Here is a 20,071-nt window from a genome sequence, read left to right on the forward strand (position 1 = left end):
CAATAATGTGCAGTGCAGAAAAAAGTTACTACTGCTGCAGCAAACAAACACAAATTAATACATTAATACATGTTTAAAAGTCCCTGAAAGATCTATTTTTGGTTTTGTCCTCTGGCATTTAGTTAGGACTGACGTTAAACTGCTCAGTGCTCACACGTCGTTGCAAGCGTGCTACATACATATGCAGTCAAACAGACATTCCTACAACAATTATTTACACACTCACACTCCACGACTCACACACACCGTGTATACAGATACAAAACAGCGAATTATAAGCACAAAATATGCAATGGTTATGTTGTATTATATAAGTTTGCATTCGAACCAGGTCATTGCGTGACAACAACGCGAGAGGCTGTTGGCACTGCTACCGTTTGAGCAACATGCTAACCAAACAATCAATCTGAATATAGTAAATAAAAATGATACAAAACCATCACGACTAATTGTACTTTCTTTTTAAATAGCATTAGGAATAATTTCCAAAGGAACTTGAAATGAAATTAATTGCTCTCTCTCAGACTGATATTTGTTCGTTCATCGTTTCACCGTGAGGCTATGATGCACGTGTTCCCATTAACGAATCCGCTGTTTGGCTTGTACATTTTCCTACAATTTTTCACACACCTACCAGTTCTCATTGTATGCATTCCAGCAATTTTTTCTTTTGTTTGTCTTAGATTTTTTTCACTACTTTCCTCACTATAAATCTTTTTGTTTCATAAAATGTTTCTCAGAATTTTTCAATCTTTGTATGAAACATTTTCTGCGTCTATCTCATTTTCGTTCTTCTTATTTATAACGATGCTGTACTAATGCTATGGTGAAGATGTGTGTATGTCTGTTTGTTTGTGTGCATGTGTTTGTGTATGCCTGCTTGTTTGCGTGTATAGGTGTGTGTGTCTGTTTGTGTGTATTTGTGTGTAAAGCTGTACTGTATATACTAAGGATTTTGTGGGATTTTTGTGCAAAATCATAGAGTCGATATTATATCTAGTTTAAAAAAATATAAAAATATTTACATGGTGGTTTTTGTGGTGAAGTGAGGGGCGTGAATGTTTGCATGTGTGTTGCAAGTATTTGTGCGTCTATTTGCTTGTTATCTAATAAACACACACACACATCCACTCACGTGTGTGTATGTGTGTGTGTGTGTGTGTGTACGTGTTTGTGTGTTATAAAAATTTTGTGCAGTTTTTTGTTGTTGTTTTTTGTTTGTTTGTTCTCAAAGCTCTTCTTCATTTATTCAAATGCTATTCAAAGCAAATCATTTCCTGTCGTGATTTCCTCCCTGTAAAAGAAGGAACGAGGTTATAAAAGCAGGCAGATGGTTCTAACACACGTAGTAGGCTCTGCGATGTGCTTCTCAAAAAATTTAAAAAAAACGTGACCGTAAAAATAAAGCAGATTATTAAAAAATCAGGGAAAAAATTGAGATTAAAGATGAAATTTTCAAGAAAAAAATAATGATTAATGACATGAAAAAAGGCGTAAATTATTGAATAGAAATCTTTCCGGACTAACTTTTAATTGAGTTAATCCAGCAGTTGATCACCGACAGACTGATTATAAAAAATAAAATCCATTTAATTACAAAAAAATTTAAAAATGGCATAAAATATCCCGGCGTAAATATGAACATGTTGTTCGCGGAGGGCATTCTAATTCATTTTATTTGATATGACGTTGTTTGTATGTAATGATGATGTGGTGATGACGATAAGGATGAGGACAATGCAGATGACATTCGCAATGAAAACACACTCAGAAACTTATCCTAGGATGTGACAGTAATGATGGCGATGATGACGAGGAAAATGCGTGGAAATTTTAAACCTTACAGCTGACCGTAAAAAATAGAGGATTATTAAAAAAATTATCGGAAAAAAATTTAATAAATATAAGTATATGTATATGTATATATGTGTGTGTAAGAGAGAGAGAGAGAGAGAGAGATAGAGATAGAGAGAGAGAGAGAGAGAGAGAGAGAGAGAGAATTGATGTGTGAGGATTTTTGATGTGTGAGGATTTGTTTGTGTGTGTTTATTGTTTGCGAGTGTGTGTGCGTGTTGTGAACATAACAACATTCTTAAAGTTGAGTGGAATATTTTAATGGCTTATACAACCCAGAAGACTATCTTGTTGGGCTTCGTATAAACTCACTAACAAAAAATAAAACCACCTTAATTTTTCTTTTTTCTTTCAAAGAAACTTCCTACATTCAAGAGGTCTTATACCCATTTGAGGTGTTGAAGCCACGTTACAGCCATGCACGTGTATAATGAAAAATTTTCGTTCACCTTTTTGCAAATTTGATTAAATGTAAAAATAAAATTGCTGTAAAACTCAGGAAAACATATTGCCTTTTAATGATTTTTCCATTAATATTGGCTGTTCATATAATGTTGTAATAGATTTACATTGACAAGATTGCGCCGCTGGTGTAACCGACATGTTTGAGTTTTTGTTTTTCCTCGCTGATCTAAAATCAAACACCACCACTAATCTAAATCGTTTGAAGCGGCCACGCGGGCTTCATAAAGTGGCGTTTTGCCTGCCTCATCAAGAAAATTTCGAGTTCAGTCAGAATGACATGCCCCACGCTCTGTCAACTTTTGAAATGTTTCATAATAAAATGTGGGGAGGCAATGTAATGAGATTATTTAACCACCGATTGTTGAACTGATAAAAAGATACTGATACGTTGAGTAAAATTAGAAAAAATACACACAACAAAGAAAAAAATAATAACTATACTACAACAAAACAATAAAAGAAAAATAAATATAAAATAAAAAAAATGATAGGTAATGTGTAACGATAAATGATTACATTATTAATTGAGCTATTCAGCGGGAGATCCATTGGCGCGTGTAACAAAACAGCATAAAATCTAATTTTTAAACAATTCTATTTAACTAGATTTAAATTTAAAAAAAATGTATTTAATTTTATTTTCTAAAAACAACAGACTGATGTATTATGTACATGTATTGTACACTTGAACAGAACGACTTGAATGAGGACAATGCAAATAAGGAAGTTTAAAACCTACATCCATTAAAGCTGGAGTGTTTGCATGGAAATCATCATCGTCTGTCTGTCACTCATTCATCCTTCATTAGATTAATATTTGTATGTATGTATGTGTGTGTATGTATGTGTGTTTGTGTGTATGTATGTATGTATGTATGTATGTATGTATGTATGTATGTATGTATGTATGTATGTATGTATGTATGTATGTATGTATGTATGTATGTATGTATGTATGTATGTATGTATGAACCCGTTTTGATGAACAAGCCATGGTTAGGCATGCAATCGTTTCCGAGTTCAACTTTTATCTATGTCCCTGGTCTCGCACAGTCAGGTATCTAGCAGCTCCATCCAGAATGCAAAAGGAATTAAATTTTTGTAATAAAAGTGAAAGAGTTTGTTTTAAATAATTGCCTTCGTTAGGATCACCCGTTATATTAACTATTTTTCTTGTTAATTCGTTAATAAATAATGATGTGTGTTTATCTGTTGGTCCGAACGTTTCAATGCAAATGGGTTGAAATATTTTGCTTAAATTGTTTAATGAAACGTATTTTTCATTTTTGAAATCGGACGCTTTAAGGGCAGCAGTGCCCGCCTCAACTGAAGTGTAGCCGATATATCGGTCAGCCATAGTGTGGGGTAAGGTAACGTCCCAAGCCAGGGACCGTCCCTGAGTCCATGGGGTGATAGTGTAACCATCAGGCCTAAAGGCTCCTTCCTCTATCAAACCCATGGGTTCTTTTATAACCGGGATACCAGCCTTTTGAAAACATCGTACCAGGTATTCGTTGACAGCCGTATGTCTGGCTTGTCTTCCAGGACCCAGACGACAAGAAAGGCTATGGTATCCAAGTTCATCAACCCTTGCCCCACATGCGCATTCGTATTCGGTGACGATCTGGGCTCCGAGTCTCAAACCAAGGCTCACGCGAACACAGGAGTCATCCAATCTAGTGCCGCAGGAGGTGATGGGTAGCGCTCTCAACCAGGCGGAGCCCAACTCACTTTTGACAGCCATAATTCTAGCCTTGTCAAAAGTAGAGCCATTCAGTTGCAGCCATTGATCAACTGATCTATTAAGACAGGGGGCGATCCAGTGTTTTTGCGAGGGGTTTTCGAGCGCAACCACATCTCCGTTGGTGGCGCGCCACATGTCGTATACTTGCATTCTGAAGTTATCGACATAAATCCCATCCCTCGGCAACATCAGATCCTGGAGGGCCACCGTGGCAGCAGCAGAAGCCAAAAAGGCAGAAGGTGCCAGCTCAGCCGCGGAACCCAAACCCAGGCCACCAACACATATAGGCAGCGTCCCCTGCAACCAATTTTTTTGATCGAGTTTTATGTTGAAGATGGACTGGAATACGTCACGGAGGTGATCGTCAAAACTATTGAGGATCGAAACATCCAACAGAGGGGATGTTCTCAAAAAATAAACAAGACGAGGCAAAAAAGCAGCTTGTAATAGAAGGACCATTGCATCATGTTTATTGATGATATTTAGCCTTTGGGTGATAAGTTTAAAATTTTCAAATTTTTTAGCTATGGATATGTTTTGGCTTTCACCAGGAAAAATTATTGAGCCTAGAAAATCAATCTCGTTTTTTTCAAGGATTTTAATTGGATGTTTAATGTTAAGTGTAATAGGTTTGTTCATATACAACTCGCATTTTTCAAAATTAAGTTTTAAACCTATGTTTTTTTCTGAATTTATAATAGTATTAAGGTCGTTCAAAACGGACTCGACATCACCTCCCAATGAAATGTCGTCTAGGTAGGCAACAACAAATTTGGATTTTAGTGTTTTAATTAGTGGGTCAACAGAGAGTGCAAAAAGAAGGGGACCCAGAGGATCTCCCTGCTGAACACCCTCAGCTGACAGGATCCTAGTGTCGCCGAAGGACAGGAAAGAAGGCGAGTCATAAGCCGAATAACAAAAATTGAAAATCTCCGGCAGAATAGATTTGGCGCAGTTCAACATATGGTCGCGTCTTAGAGTATTAAAAGCGTTGGAAAAATCCAATTTGAGCAAACACTGGCCATCACGCGTGCCATCCAAAAATCGTCTCACTGCATGTACCGCTCCCTCTGCCCTACCACTGACGCCGACACCCACCTGTTGTGGCTGTAAAATTGGAACCACTCTGTCTCTGACGGCTAACATGGCGCATTTTGCGGCCAAGCGCCTCCACACACACCCGACTGCAATGGGTCTGATCCCGCCGCATTTTTTCGATAGGGCCACCAGCCTTCCGCCAAAAAAGTATGGGGCCACATCAGGTGGGCAATCACCATTTAAGATCATGTTGATAAATGCAGTGATTGAGTTGATGAGATCAATCGAATCTGTTTTTGAAGATGTGAGGTCTTTGAGATGCTCCGGCGTAAGGCCGTCACTGCCACCTGATGTTCCCTTTGGGAAAGTTTTTAAACAAACCAGTACTTGTTGAGATGTAACGCACAAGCTTGAACTTTCTTTGGAGGGACTTTGCTGTTTGTTGTTGGGTGCGGTGGGATGTTTAGACTTTAGAGCACGTATAGTCTCTTCAGTATCAGGTGCCACGGTGTCCGTTGATGACAGAAGCTGCATTGCATTTTTTATGTTTCCTTTATGTATGTATGTATGTATATATGTGTGCACGTATGTATGCATGTATATATAGTTGTTTTTGTGTTTGTATTGTATGAATGGTCAATTTGGTCAATTAAAAAAACTTCACCAGCAAGTATACCATTGGCAAAATGGAAATTTCATAGAAGCATTTAATTAATTATTAAGTTATGTAGGTTTTGTTTGGCGACAGTGGTTTCTACACCGAGCAGAAACCTATGTGAAACTACTACTACTACTACTACTACTACTACTACTACTACTACTACTACTACTACTACTACTTCTACTACTATTAATAATAATAATAATAATAATAATTACTATTATTATTATTATTATTATTATTATCCCTTTAACTAGCCAAAATATCTCGCAAACTTTCATAGAAATGTTTGGAGACGATGAGAAAATAAAACAAATTGGAATCAAAGCTTGAAATAAATTAATTTTTTTTGTTCTGAAATTTTTTTTTCATAGACAACGTAGACAGCTTTTTTAAACGAAACGAATGAGCAAATTGATGTGTGATAGGATAATAATAATAATAATTAATAATAATAATAATTATTATTATTCTGATTATTATGATTATTATTATTATTATTATTATTATTATTATTAGTAGTAGTAGTAGTAGTAGTAGTAGTAATAGTAGTAGTAGTAGTAGTAGTAGTAGTAGTAGTAGTAGTAGTAGTAAGTAGTAGTAATAGTAGAAGCAGCAGCAGTAGTAGTAGTAGTATAATTAAGTCTGTGTGTTTGTATTCATAACTATTTCTCAGAGGTTAATATTAATGGAAGAAAATTAAACATTGAAATTAATTACCGTTATAAAAATAAAACAAAGATATCATCTTTGACGAGTTATTGCTACAAGATGTTAAAATTTTACCTAAAATTTATTTCATCAAACAAATTTATTATTATTTGACTTTAAGTTTGCAACTTTAAATTAAAAAAATACATATAAATTATTTCAATTGTGACATGAAAATAATGAATATTAAAATTTTAAAAAATGTATCCATTTTAATTCAAATAAAATTCAAATTTAAATCAAAATAATAAAATACCTGGACGAAGAATGTTAGAAGTGCAAGCCAAACAAACCTTAACAATGATTTAGTTCCTTGAAGCGCGTTCATAAACTGAAAATAACCTCACAGACAAACAAAATTTGTATACACACGTATACATGCACAGCTCGTACAATACACTATACCATACACATGCATACCTGTACAATAGCACGCACGCACGCACGCACGCACGCACACATATAAAATTCAAGCTTATGTTTTAGTAGGAGCGAGCATCTTTTTACATCTTTCCTAACATATTGTCACCATCCGGAAGTTTCCCATGCATGTGAATTTATGCTATGTGAATATGTATGTGTATACATACTTATAACAAGTATGTATAAATATGTGTATATGTGTGTGTATGGTGGTTTTGTACGTGTCTGTGTATGTGTATTATCTACTTATGTATAACTATACATACATTTGTATATTACCATTATGTACCGTACCTGCTGAACAAGACACATTATTTTATGAGACTTTTGTAGTGTGTGCGTAGTATAGTTGTGTATATTTGCGTGTATGTATGTATTTATACATTAATATTAATTATACAAAGACATACTAAAACGACTGTTTTTTTTTATCCGTTTATTTTTCAAACATTAAAAAATAATTTTGAAAAAAAGGGTCCAGCATAACCACGAGTGTTTTTTCAGCCAACCCCAAAACATCCAATTCCATACATTTAAAGTCACATATTCAATCGATCACACATAAAAAAGTAATAACGGAAATAGTTATGATCAAACATTATTTGGCTGTTAATAATATAATAGTAATTTTCAATTGTACATCAATTGGAAATTACTATTATATTATAAAACGACTGTTAGTAAAGTTAACGTGATTTTGATGGAGTCTAACTTGCAAATCTGTGAAATATATCTTCAATTAATCATGTCATTCAAGTCAAGATTTTCATTAAGCGGTGAAACCGCTCCTTCTCAAATGACGTCATCAAACCAAACATTTTATTAAACGGGAGAAAGCTAAATTATAGCATGGGGGTATGATGGCCTAGTGGTTAAGATCGCCTGGACATTACTCAGTGACCGCAGTGACCGGGTTCGAATATGACAAGAAGACCTGCGCCTATGACATGCGTTGTGAGTGATGCGTCGTTTAGCACCTGCTCATATACGATGTTTGTGTGTTGTTGATTTCTTTGAACTTTTGAAAAGTTTATGACCTTTAACCTTTTTTTAATCACGCCAGCTTTTAAAACGCTAAAGACAACATCCTCTGTCATTACTTTGAACTTTCTAATTTGAATATTTGAATATCTGAATGCTCTAACTTTTTATATTTCCAAAAATAACTTCCTAAAAATATGAGATTTTGTTAAAAGCTAGAAATAGTTCTTTCTTTTTCTAAAAATACAATGCCAAAAATTGTTTTTAAATTTTTTAAAAAATTTAGAAAAATTAAAAAGTTGGATAAAAACTCACAGAAATTTTGGCGGGCAATTTTAGAATAAATGTTTTTAAAATGAAATAATTTTTTAATATGAAATTTATCTGTTTACAATGCAAATTAAAAACAAGATGATATCATATTTTGCAAAAATAAAGCGTTTATTTTGTAATAAATTTTTTTTTACCAAATTTATTATTCTTATTCCGCAATTTCACGGCGTTTTAACACTGATAGGCTCTCTTTACGCCTTTTGTCTCTGTTGTGAATCTATTGAAAAGCAGGAGCAATTAGGTGTTGTTGTTGAAAATGTTCATTTCCTTAATGTATGATATCGGGCTTACTATGTTTTCATTTTTAAAAATTGACTGTATATCTTCTGGAGTTTGGTATTTTTTCCTGCTTTCATTATATGTTTGAAATTTTGTTGTTGGATTGTTAGTTTTGAACAACATTCCTCACAAAGTGGAGGTCTTGTTATGTTTAATATCCATAGAAGGGTAATTTTGGAGTGACCGATTTTTACTCTATTTATCATGTTTAAGTTATTTCGACTTATCAAATTGATTTTGCCAATTCTGGATTAATATAATTCGGGCATAACTACTTTGATCAAATTTGATATCTCGTTCTATTCTTGTTGTCATTTTCCATATATGAGGCCGTTAGTCTTCGCTCTCATGTCGTCATGTGGTGTTTGAAGAGTTGATGGAAGATGGAGTTGAGCTTGTGATGATAATTGATTTGCGCTTTCGGTACCTTCAATTCTAATGTAGCTAGGGATCTTGATGAAGGTTAGATTGTTTTTGTTACTTAGTGAGTTTCGTGCTGCATTCGAACAACTAATTGTTGTCCATGGTTGTACTGTTTCAATGCTAGGAGGGTTGACAACGAATCTGTCAAAATCTTATAGTATTTTCCTGTTGAGTTTTAAATGGAGAATAATGCCATGTACTACTTGTTAATTTGATTTGATTCATTTTTTTATTTCAGCTGAATTAAAAATATGCATACACACATCAACTTACACGTAGACCTAAATCATACACACGTACGCACACATGCATACATGCATATAGACAATTACACAACAAATAAACCCCAGCCAAGGCAATAAAACATTTTCAAAGCAAATAACTCTCACTATTTATCATTGTCTCATCCTTTAACACTTCCTGTCTTCCTTCGCTTTTCGATCCATCCTTCATTTATTCTTTTTTCTTTTTTTATATTTTTCTACGCCGTTTTGCAACTAAAAATCGATAATTATTCATGAGGGAGAAAAATTATTTTCTCACTTTTGAAAGCTGCGAAAAGTTAAAGTATTTTAAACAATTTATTTGAACAGTTAAACTTACAAGCAACAAAAAGCAAACAAACCGACAGACAGAGAGACAGACAATACAGACACGCTACAGAATGCAAGAGTATGCGAAAATAAACACACAAACATACATTGAACGAATTCATAAATATCAGTTTTAAAATTATTTTTTCCTCTTACAAGAACTCAGACCAGAGGTATTACAGGTAGACACACATAGTAAATGGAACACGTAAGATCAAGACGTCAATCACTTTTGAGTAAGATAGGTGGAGATGTTTTTGAATTTGAGCCCAACCAATGAGAAGCAGACAACCACCCTCAACTAGCACCTCCAACTGACGACTTTCAAGTGGCCACTTCTACCAGCACCTTTCGTCCGTCCACCCAACATTTACAAACGTACATACGATCACATATTCATGTGGCCACATATCACTTGCTAACTCATTCATAAAAATATGCATAAGCTTCCAAATAAATGTATGTCCAGTCCAAACATAACCCTACCTACACGCACACAAACATGCACACATGCACATACATATATACATACACACAAGCACATACGCACAAGCACATACACAAGCACATACACACAAGCACATACACACAAGCACATACACACAAGCACATACACACAAGCACATACACACATAGACACACGTTTATTAAGCACACACAAACAAGCGCAACAAATGCAAACAAACACATAACTACATACGCGCATTCGTATCTCTATTTGCTCAGGCAGGCTTTAATGCCGGGATATTATATTTTCATAGGCATTTATCTTCATTAAAAATTAAAAGATAAATAAAAAACTATGAAACGTGGTTTTCAAGTTATGTCCCAACCTCACGTGCGTCTGCAGAAATTAAGCTCAAATGTAAAAACGTTTGAACTCGTAAATTCGTACACACGTCCTTCCATGCAGGTGCTTCTTTACAAAAAAAACTGTGTGTGTATGAGCGTGTGCGTGCGTGCGTGTGTGTGTTTCTTTGTTTGTTAGTATATATATATGTTAAGTAAGATGATAATATAATTCTGTATGATGAGCAAGATGATTAATGTTGCAAGACGTATGAAGAGGGGGACGTGAGTTGAGTGTCGATGTGATCATTCATGGTATTGTGCTTGTGTGTTTATATATGTGTGTGTGTATGTACTTATTTGTTTGTGTGTGTGCTTTTCAGCATGTACACATAGTTCGTGCTTGCGAGTACTTTGCTCATGTGTTCGTTACGTGTGCGTTTCCGTGTATGTCTGTCTGTCTGTCTGTATGTGTGTGGCAATGTCTACTTATGTGTATGTATGTGCATTTAAACCATGCCTTTGAAGTTATCCAGGGACGTTTGGAAAGATGCGTTTCCGTGTTTCATCCACAGGCAAGCGAGCGGCAAGGATGAATAAATGATGATGCAGTGCTAGGTAGGGATGACAACGGAGTTTTTGGGAGGTTGAAGTGAAAGTTTGGTTTGGTTAAATAAAACGCTCGAAAAATTTTAATTTACTTTGAGTTTTAAAATTCTGTTTAATAGACAAATAAATATTGAAAAATTAAGTTGATTAATTTTTTAAAATTGTAAAAGTTTCAATTTAATTATAATGCTAATTTACCTTCTAATTGCCTGGCTAGAGTGGCAGTGAAGTGTTTCGTTATTCAATTGTTGTTAATTCAATTTCCAAATTGGCAAAAAAGAACTGAAAATTTAGTCGAGGTTATTTTGCTCGAAAATTTTATTTAAGCAGCTCTGCGGTAAAAAATGTTGTCACAACATGCGAATGCTACACACACGCGCACACACGCAAACTCGCGCATACACACATACACACACACACACACACACACGTACATAGATACACACAAACTCAGAAGCAGACTTTGGAGCCATAATTGAACATGATTCACAAATAATTTGTAATTATAGAGGACGAAGATTTTTTTCAAACCCACTGGCTACCATCAATATTTTTATAACAATTTTTCAAATTTAAAAACTAATCCAGCCGATGGTATCGATGGACAGTTTTGCCAAATTTTAACAAAATTTTGTTTTGAATTTTGACTTAAAATTGTTTCAACTCCTCTCCACAAGATTATTATTTGATAAATTTCTATGAAAAAAAAATCAGCAGTTTTATATATTTTTTAAAAATATAAAAAAAGCTTGAAAAAATGTCAAGAATCATTAAAAAAATTTAGCCCCACCGCAAAAGATTTGGTCGGCTACACCACTAGATCCAAATCATTGCGCACACACTCGCATGCACACAAGCACAAACACACACACACGCACAAACACATACGCACACGCACAAAATAGTTATTTTGTCTTTATGTTGGTGTTATTAGCGGTTTTATAATGCTCCTATTTGATATCTTTTAAAACATTGCGTTGAGGGCATGTTCTTAAAAACTATTACTACTGCTTGAAATGGTTTTCTAAGAATGTTTACACTTCAATCCGTGAAAAGCGGATGAAAACAATGATGGTGATGATGATGGTGATGTTGATGATGATAGTGGGTTAGGGAAAATAATGACGACGATGATGATGATGGTAATGGCGATAATGAAGCTACTATAAACCGACAATGAGACTAATGACGTCATCAGCTATGATGAATATGATAAATGAATGACATATGTGGACCTTGAGCTAGTGCTTCAAATTCTGTTATTAAAACCACATCAAGTTATTTTATAGGCAATCATAAAGCAGTAATTTAAAATTATTTCAGTTTTAAGAGAATTAATGATAATTGGAGTGTGTTTTTAATTATAAATATATATATTGATTATATATGATTAATAATATATATTGTATATTTGTTATTTCAGTGCACTTTTACTCAGTCATTCTTACGGTTACCATGACAATACCAACAAAGCAATTTTGAAACGTTCGTATGATATACAGAGCCGGATCCGATGTTGGATGTTTGTTGCGATTGCTGTTCAAGTGTTCTTCGTTTCTCGTATCTGAATTGAAATAATCTCTAATTTTTTAATAACTTTTTCATTAATTTAGTTTTTTTCAAAGATCTTGCTTCTTTTTTAAAATGTTTCCAAAAAATGTTTTCAGTCGAATTATATCTGCATTTTATTCACTATTTTTATCATTTAATAGACCGTGGCGATGTAGTATTATTTTAGCTTACATGTTTTTCTTCGGATTTGGAATATTCGGAGGCCACCACTTTTATTTAAAACGAGACCGACATGCCTTCGTACACTTCGCAACAATCAGCTGCCTGGGGATCTGTCTGATTTATGATTTCTTCCACATACCTGGCTACGTGCGATTGGAGAATAATTTGAGATTTAATCAGCCTATTGCCTTCTTTGATCCAAATGAACGACCGAGTTTCAACATGACGAGATTTATCTGTCAGATTTTATTCGGCGCATACCTGGGAACGTTGAGCTTGGCCATGTTCCCCGTGGAAGCGTTGGAAGAATATTATTTTCATATAATAATTCTACACGCTATTGCAGTTACAATTGGTGAGATATTTAATGCGTGCGTGAGTGAGAAAGTGTGTGGGGGTTAAGTTGATTTCTTACCGTAAAATTTATGTTATAATTTAACATAAATATATGTAGGCATTCATGTTAGTATTTGTTGGTGTTGCGTTTCTAAATGCGTGTGTCCATAAATGACTGGTCATACATTTATGACCGATTAATTGAAAATATTCAGTTACACGTTAATTTGGCTGCATGCTTTTTTGATAAGCCTCATTATTTTGATCCAGTCATATTTTCTATTTAATCATTTTCTTTTCATTTTTGCCAACTTGTGTCACATTCATCATAATTATCAGCAAGTATCATTACCACTTTATTCGCCTCCGTAGTTATGACGGTGATGATGAAAATATGTGAAGTTCACATTTTCATCATCCCCGTCATCACCGTAACATCATCATCATCACCACCGCAACATCATCACTATCACCACCACAGCATCATTACCATCACCACCAAAACATCATCATCTCAACTAGGTGTGCACACGATAGCCAACATTGGCTCAGTGAGATGTTCTTTAGGGAGTTGTTTCGTGGGGTCTGCCCTCGTCATACCCTACGCCTACCTCGTTCTTGACTCGAAAACCATCAACAACGCCATCTTTCTGTCGGCTCTCTCCTCGTCTTTTGTAGCCCTCCAAAGAGGCTGGAAGTACGCATCAACCAAAGATATCAATGATCGAAACGTCCTCATCAGATTCATCTTCGTATATGCCCTGGGCAGTTTGCTGTTGACCGCTACCTTTTCAGCCATCTACTTCAACACTCGAATTGTGACGCAGGGAGGGATGAAGGTACCGCTGAGTGACTACGTGGCCAGGGAGCTGCCCTGGGAAGATTTGAAGGCCGGTATCAGAAAGCTGACGGAAACCCTAAAAGAACAGGGGTTTGTTGAGTTCGTCCTTCGCTCACTGGAGATGTTGAGTGTGGATGGATTCGATCAGGAAGCATTCAAGGTTTCGTAAGAATTTCATGTTCAGATATTCTACTACGACATACACCTGTTGTGTGAATACAAAATTGCGTCACGTGATGCATCACATGACACACGTCACAACATGATCACGTGATGCGTCATTATTGGACGTTAACAGTTTTATTGGTGTTGTTGATGTGAACATTTATAATACTGGCTGACTATTAATAATGTTAATAATAATAGCAGCAACAATGCTAACCATAATGATGATAACACAAGGTACTTGAGCTGGATGAAAATGCAACCGAGGAACAAGTCATTTCCCAGTATAGGAAACTTGCCAGGAAGTACCACCCAGATAAGTACGTCTCATATAGCAGTTATTTTTAAATAATTTGTGATGTAGAAACTATAAATGTGATGTACGGGCTAAATTAAAATGCAATACTTAGGTCATGCATTGCAGTGAGTGACCGCGTTCAAATACAAGCTGATTCCGGCTTATCATAAGCGAAAGTGTGCGATACGCCGATATACATTTATTCACTCATGTTTTGTGAGGAAAATAACTATGTATACGTATTTATGTAAGTTTGAAAACGCACTCACACACACACACACACACACCACACACACACACACACACACATACACACACGTGTATATAAAAATACGTATCAGCCTTTTTATAATTGTTAATTACATACATCACCTGGATTGTCACTTTTTGAAATATAATACAACGTAGATGATGCAGTCATTATTGAAGTTAGATTAGCTATTAATGAGAGTATCATCTCGACCATATGCATTTCATCAGCTGGTCACATCATGTGATGTCATACAATATCATATATCACATCAACATCATGTGGCATCAAATCACACGATACATTACGACGATATACCGTATGACACCAAATCATATAAGATATATCCTGTGGTGATACCTCAAATCACATCATTAAATCATGTGACTGATCCGTTACACGACATTATCAACGAAACATGACGTCATCAACAAAACATTACGCCATCAACAAAACATGACGTCATCGAAAAAACGTGACGTCATCAACAAAACGTGGCACAGGTACGTGAAGAGTAACCCATGGGAGAAAAAGTGGGCCGAGAAACAATTTATTCTGGTGCGACAGTCGTACGAACAGGTGCTTCCGTACGTTCGGAGGTATGGAATGAGCTCTGCATCTAATAAGAGGAATAACAAAACAGCTGCTACTGATGTTCATCATAATGTCAAGGATGAATTGTGATGTGTGTGTGTGTATGTGTATGTGTTTGTGTGTGTGTGTGTGTGTGTGTGTGTGCGTGTTTGCGTTTAACATTTACTCTGCATGAAATGTTCGTTGCAAATAAAATATCGTTTCGTTCCACGTTGTTGGACTAGTTGACGGATAGATAAATGGATTGATTGATTGATGAATGGTTGATTTTGTAGATAGATAGATAGATAGATAGATAGATAGATAGATAGATAGATAGATAGATAGATAGATAGATAGATAGATAGATAGATAGATAGATAGATAGATAGATAGATAGATAGATAGATAGATAGATAGATAGATAGATAGATAGATAGATAGATAGATAGATAGATAGATAGATAGATAGATAGATAGATAGATAGATAGATAGATAGATAGATAGATAGATAGATAGATAGATAGATAGATAGATAGATAGATAGATAGATAGATAGATAGATAGATAGATAGATAGATAGATAGATAGATAGATAGATAGATAGATAGATAGATAGATAGATAGATAGATAGATAGATAGATGACTGAATGGATGAACGGGTGGACGGACGGACACACGGATGGATGTACAAACGGATTTTTGCATAATATATGTATGGACGAATAAATTGAAAAAAAGAAAAAAATAAACAGACTCAGAAATAAAATTTTCAAGGAAGAAAAAATTTTGTCACAAAATTAATGACATTCTAATTTTTTTTCCTTATTTCCATTTGTGAATTTGAAATATTTTGAAATAAAAACAACCCTACCGTTAACTTGAATTTGGGACATTAATATCCTAACCTCAAAATTCTTCGCTCCATTAAAAATACCTAACTGGATAACTGGACCATTCCACGTTTTTCGTGTTTCATCTCTTTTTTGTTTGATAAATATTTAAATAATGGTTGTTCTAGTCAATTAGTTCCAAATTACGATGTTTTTGATGATGATGATTGTGGTGGTGGTGATGATGATGATAATGATGATTGTGAAGTTGATGATGATGATAAAACTTCCGTTGGTTCCCTACGTGTCGTTTCAAAGTGAACTGTGGGAAATTGTCTTAAAGCCTGAAAGGGGCGTAACTTTTGGAATGCATCTTTTCATAAATCCTTTCAAATTTTTTTAAATTTTCCAGCTATTATTTTCATTTGTTTATTTAATTATATAAAATAGGACAAATTGAGTAGTTTTTCTGCGGAAATGGTCGAACAACGGATGGCTGACTCGCGGTATGGAACGCATCAATCCACTTTTCAAAATTCTAGAATTTTACAATTTTCTTCAAAATAATAATTACAGAAATAATTTATTTGATAATTTATTGTAGAGTTTTATAGCTTGCTTTTAGAGACTAATAATTTTATATTAAACAGCAATAATAACAATATTAACAACCTGAATTAGAGAAATAATAATAAGGCAAACAAATGATTTGGTTTCCGCAAAAAATTTCACCTTTTGTTAAATTTTTAAGCTCCACTTTACAAATAATATCAAATAATTACGTATAGTGATTTAAGTTTTTTTATCACGTGATTTGTGTAGGATTGTTTTGGTTTTCGGTGTAATGTTTTTTCCAACGCTGGTGGTGCTGATGTAGCAAGAAGCCATTATTTGATATAATATTTTGAAAATTCTACAGAATTTTTAGCATAAGTTCACTTGTAGACTATCTTTTCGGTTTTTTCACAAGGATTCTTTGAAATTTACCCACATATTCAAATTTTGAAGAACGTTATTTATGAATCATCGTGCAGATGGGTTTATTTTATTGTGATTCTGATGAAGTACGCGTCTGTTCAGGAATAAAAAAAGCGCATATCAAATAACACCCTTCAAGTTTATACGACCGAGGCACAGTTCAACACTTTGACAGGCTTCATATAATCAATCAAAAACTACTCAGAATAATTAGCCAGCCACAATTCAATAACCATTTTTTAGACATTCCCAAATGGTAGCAATTCCCACAACTTTACGCCAAAGTTTAATACAAAATTACAATGCAGTACAGTAGGTACGGGATAAAATGGAATCGACACGAGAACACCGGCCGATGATGAAGTCACTAAGTGAGAATGAAACTGAGGATTTGAAAACAATTAAGTTATAGAAAAATAATAAAACTCTTAATATATGCAATTGGTTAATGGATAACAAGTTAGACTGTGATAAAAAGAAATGTGGTCAATTTTTTTAAACTATAATGAATTCTAATGAAAAAAATTTGACACCCAGTTAGTAATGACAATAATCTGGCGACCTCAAATAATGTTTCCGTCTAAGAGATAGGATGTATGAGAGAATGGCAAACGTTAATGAGAATACGTTTGGGTAATAACATCTTTAATTTATATATAGCGCCTATTTTTTGGACATTTTTTTACGTATATAAGATATGATCTTTCCTATTTAAGTTACTTACTATAATAATACTTAAGAATTTTATACTCTCTACCCTATTTATAGTACAATTATTATAAATTATCGAAATAAATCGAATCAGTTACGATTTTAGGACCAAACAAAATAACATTAGTTTTGGATAATTTTTAAATAATTGCAAGACACTAGAGTCTTTGTTGTGAAGAAGCAAGAAGCATCGTTGACATCTTGTGTGTAGATTATCATTATTCTACAACATTCTTTCATAATTAACTGCAACCAAAGATAAAGCTTTAGTTTTCTGAAAGTTCTTTAAAGTATTTAAAGTATTTTAAAAGTGTAATGTCTTTTGACACATTTCTTGCTGAAGGGTTGTGCTTGAAATGTATTACATAAATGATATATATTATATTCATATAGATATATGAATAAATATATATATTATATTCGTATAGATATATGAATAAATATATAAAGTTTTTTTTTTAAATTTTTTTTAAAGTACGACCTTAATACCAGAAATAACTACCTAACCAAATTTCGTCGAGTTATGATGTGATTTAAAAAACGAGTGTTTATACATTGTTGGAAAAATTTCTTTGCTAATGTAAAAATTGATACATACAATTTTAGAAAATGGAATATATACAAATGATTATTTTAAAGAGGTTGTTTAAAAACATGATATATACAATTTAAAAATTGGATTATGTACAATTGCATATTGAAAAATTCATTAAAAAATTCACAATCATTCATCAATTTACTATTCACAAATTCTTCACATCTTCATTTCAACAACTTTTGCAGTTTTTTCTTCAAAAACTTTCTGATTTTTGAGGATGAATTTTTGACTTTTTCCGATACTTGCATTTTGTGATTTAGAGTCAATTGAAACATTTGTTTGTTCATCTGAATTTTTAGCAATTGGTTGACGCTAACATCCGTTAGCCGGGATTTCTCATTATGATGCAGTAGATACTTGCTGTAATTTGCTGGTTGGTCGAGGTATGTTTGGCATTCTTGGACATAGTAGAGCTTGTTTGGTAAGGTTATTTCGACGTGTCCCAATTCTTCATCTGATATGATTGGGTTCTCGTTGTAAATCGTCGTGTGAATCATCATTTTGTAGTCATTCCATTGTTCAGGGAGATGGAATGAAATGCTTTCGTTGAAGTGAGGATCAAATGTGTTGAATATTGTTTTTGTTCTGAACTTCTTAAGGACATGACCTTGCATGTGTGTGAGGCGGACATGCACATAACTGTTGCATGAGTCAGTTGTCAGGGGGTTCAAATTCTGAGCACTGTTCACTTGTACAACAATCTTTTGACGGCTCCTTTCAACTTTCAATTCAATCGATCCATAGCGTCGATCTTTGTCGTTAAGATTATTTCTGCTGCTGTGGGATGTTTCCGCATGTCTGCAGGTTGGCGAGAAGAGGATGGTATGGATTCCATCATCATCTCCATCATCTTCTTCCGCGTCATCCTCATCTTCCACGCCATCTTCTTCCTCTCCTCCTTTGCCTTCATCATCGTCGTCGGAATTTCTGAGATGAAACAAAAATGATTCTCTCATTGTCACCGAACATAATGATGGAGAGGAGAAGCTTATTGCTCTAAGAGGGGATGATAATGATGATGACGTTTCATCGTGAAAATCAACAACTTCGTCATCGTTCATGCTTCCGGTTGATGTCATCAAATCACCATCCGGAAACGACGATGTTGATTCAATGGATGAAAATGACGTCACTGATGTTGATGACGTCACAGACTTTCCATCATTTGATCCATATCCTGACGAGGCGGATTCCAACGAGGCCAATGATGAGGTACTCATTTTAAAATATTTGTGAGTATTTATTCTGAAAACGTGAACTATGTAAACTTTCTATCGATTCCAGTTGGTTAAACTTTAAAAATTCGAATACTTCTGGCACGCTCCCAATTACAAAACCCTGTTATGTACGTGTGAATGTAGTTAACACCTCCAGCACTTCCACATATATACTCCTCTTAAATTTCCTTTCTCCTAAGAAAGTACAGAACAATAAAAACAAGCAAACAGACAAACTCATCGTAACTAAACCTCAAATTATTTTATTGCAGCAGTGTTGAAACATTTTCGATAGTAATAAAACGTTTACTGGTCGTAAACGTATACATGCCGGCCTAACATTCTAACGATGCTTGGCATTGTTAGGAATCAACAGTTTATTGGGCACTCGTCTCCAACAGACTGAATTTATTAGTTTTCGTTTCTTGTTAGTAATCAGTAATTTCTTCTTAAGCACTGAATGTTCTAGGTTACTGTATTACATAAGTAATGTGGCTCATTACTGTGAAGGAATTATTTGTATTGTAGTTGTAGTTTTAGTAATAGTAACATCTAGTGGTAGTAGTAGTAGTGGTAGTGGGGGCAGTAGTAGTGGTTGCAGTAACCGCAGCTGTAGTAGTAATAGTAGTAGT

The 20,071-nt window shown here is 34.4% G+C and overlaps 3 protein-coding genes across 3 annotated transcripts; 1 reads left to right on the top strand and 2 right to left on the bottom strand.

The window, feature by feature from the left end:
* Positions 1-3,346: 3,346 nt before the first annotated feature.
* Positions 3,347-5,635, bottom strand: HELRODRAFT_172394 (hypothetical protein; the record flags this gene model as incomplete). The annotated part of the gene is made up of 2 exons (XM_009019050.1): positions 3,347-4,360; positions 5,291-5,635. The coding sequence occupies 2 exons, from the start codon at positions 5,633-5,635 to the stop codon at positions 3,347-3,349; spliced, it is 1,359 nt and encodes a 452-aa protein (XP_009017298.1).
* Positions 5,636-12,646: 7,011 nt separating this feature from the next.
* Positions 12,647-15,211, top strand: HELRODRAFT_172395 (hypothetical protein; the record flags this gene model as incomplete). The annotated part of the gene is made up of 4 exons (XM_009019051.1): positions 12,647-12,992; positions 13,496-13,974; positions 14,217-14,299; positions 15,031-15,211. 4 exons carry the CDS (start codon positions 12,647-12,649, stop codon positions 15,209-15,211), a joined length of 1,089 nt encoding a protein of 362 aa, XP_009017299.1.
* Positions 15,212-17,152: 1,941 nt separating this feature from the next.
* Positions 17,153-19,442, bottom strand: HELRODRAFT_172396 (hypothetical protein; the record flags this gene model as incomplete). The annotated part of the gene is made up of 2 exons (XM_009019052.1): positions 17,153-17,296; positions 18,540-19,442. 2 exons carry the CDS (start codon positions 19,440-19,442, stop codon positions 17,153-17,155), a joined length of 1,047 nt encoding a protein of 348 aa, XP_009017300.1.
* Between the last annotated feature and the right edge of the window lie 629 nt (positions 19,443-20,071).

This window comes from Helobdella robusta (genome assembly GCF_000326865.2).
Source record: "Helobdella robusta unplaced genomic scaffold HELROscaffold_23, whole genome shotgun sequence".
Classification (NCBI taxonomy): Eukaryota; Metazoa; Annelida; class Clitellata; order Rhynchobdellida; family Glossiphoniidae; genus Helobdella; species Helobdella robusta.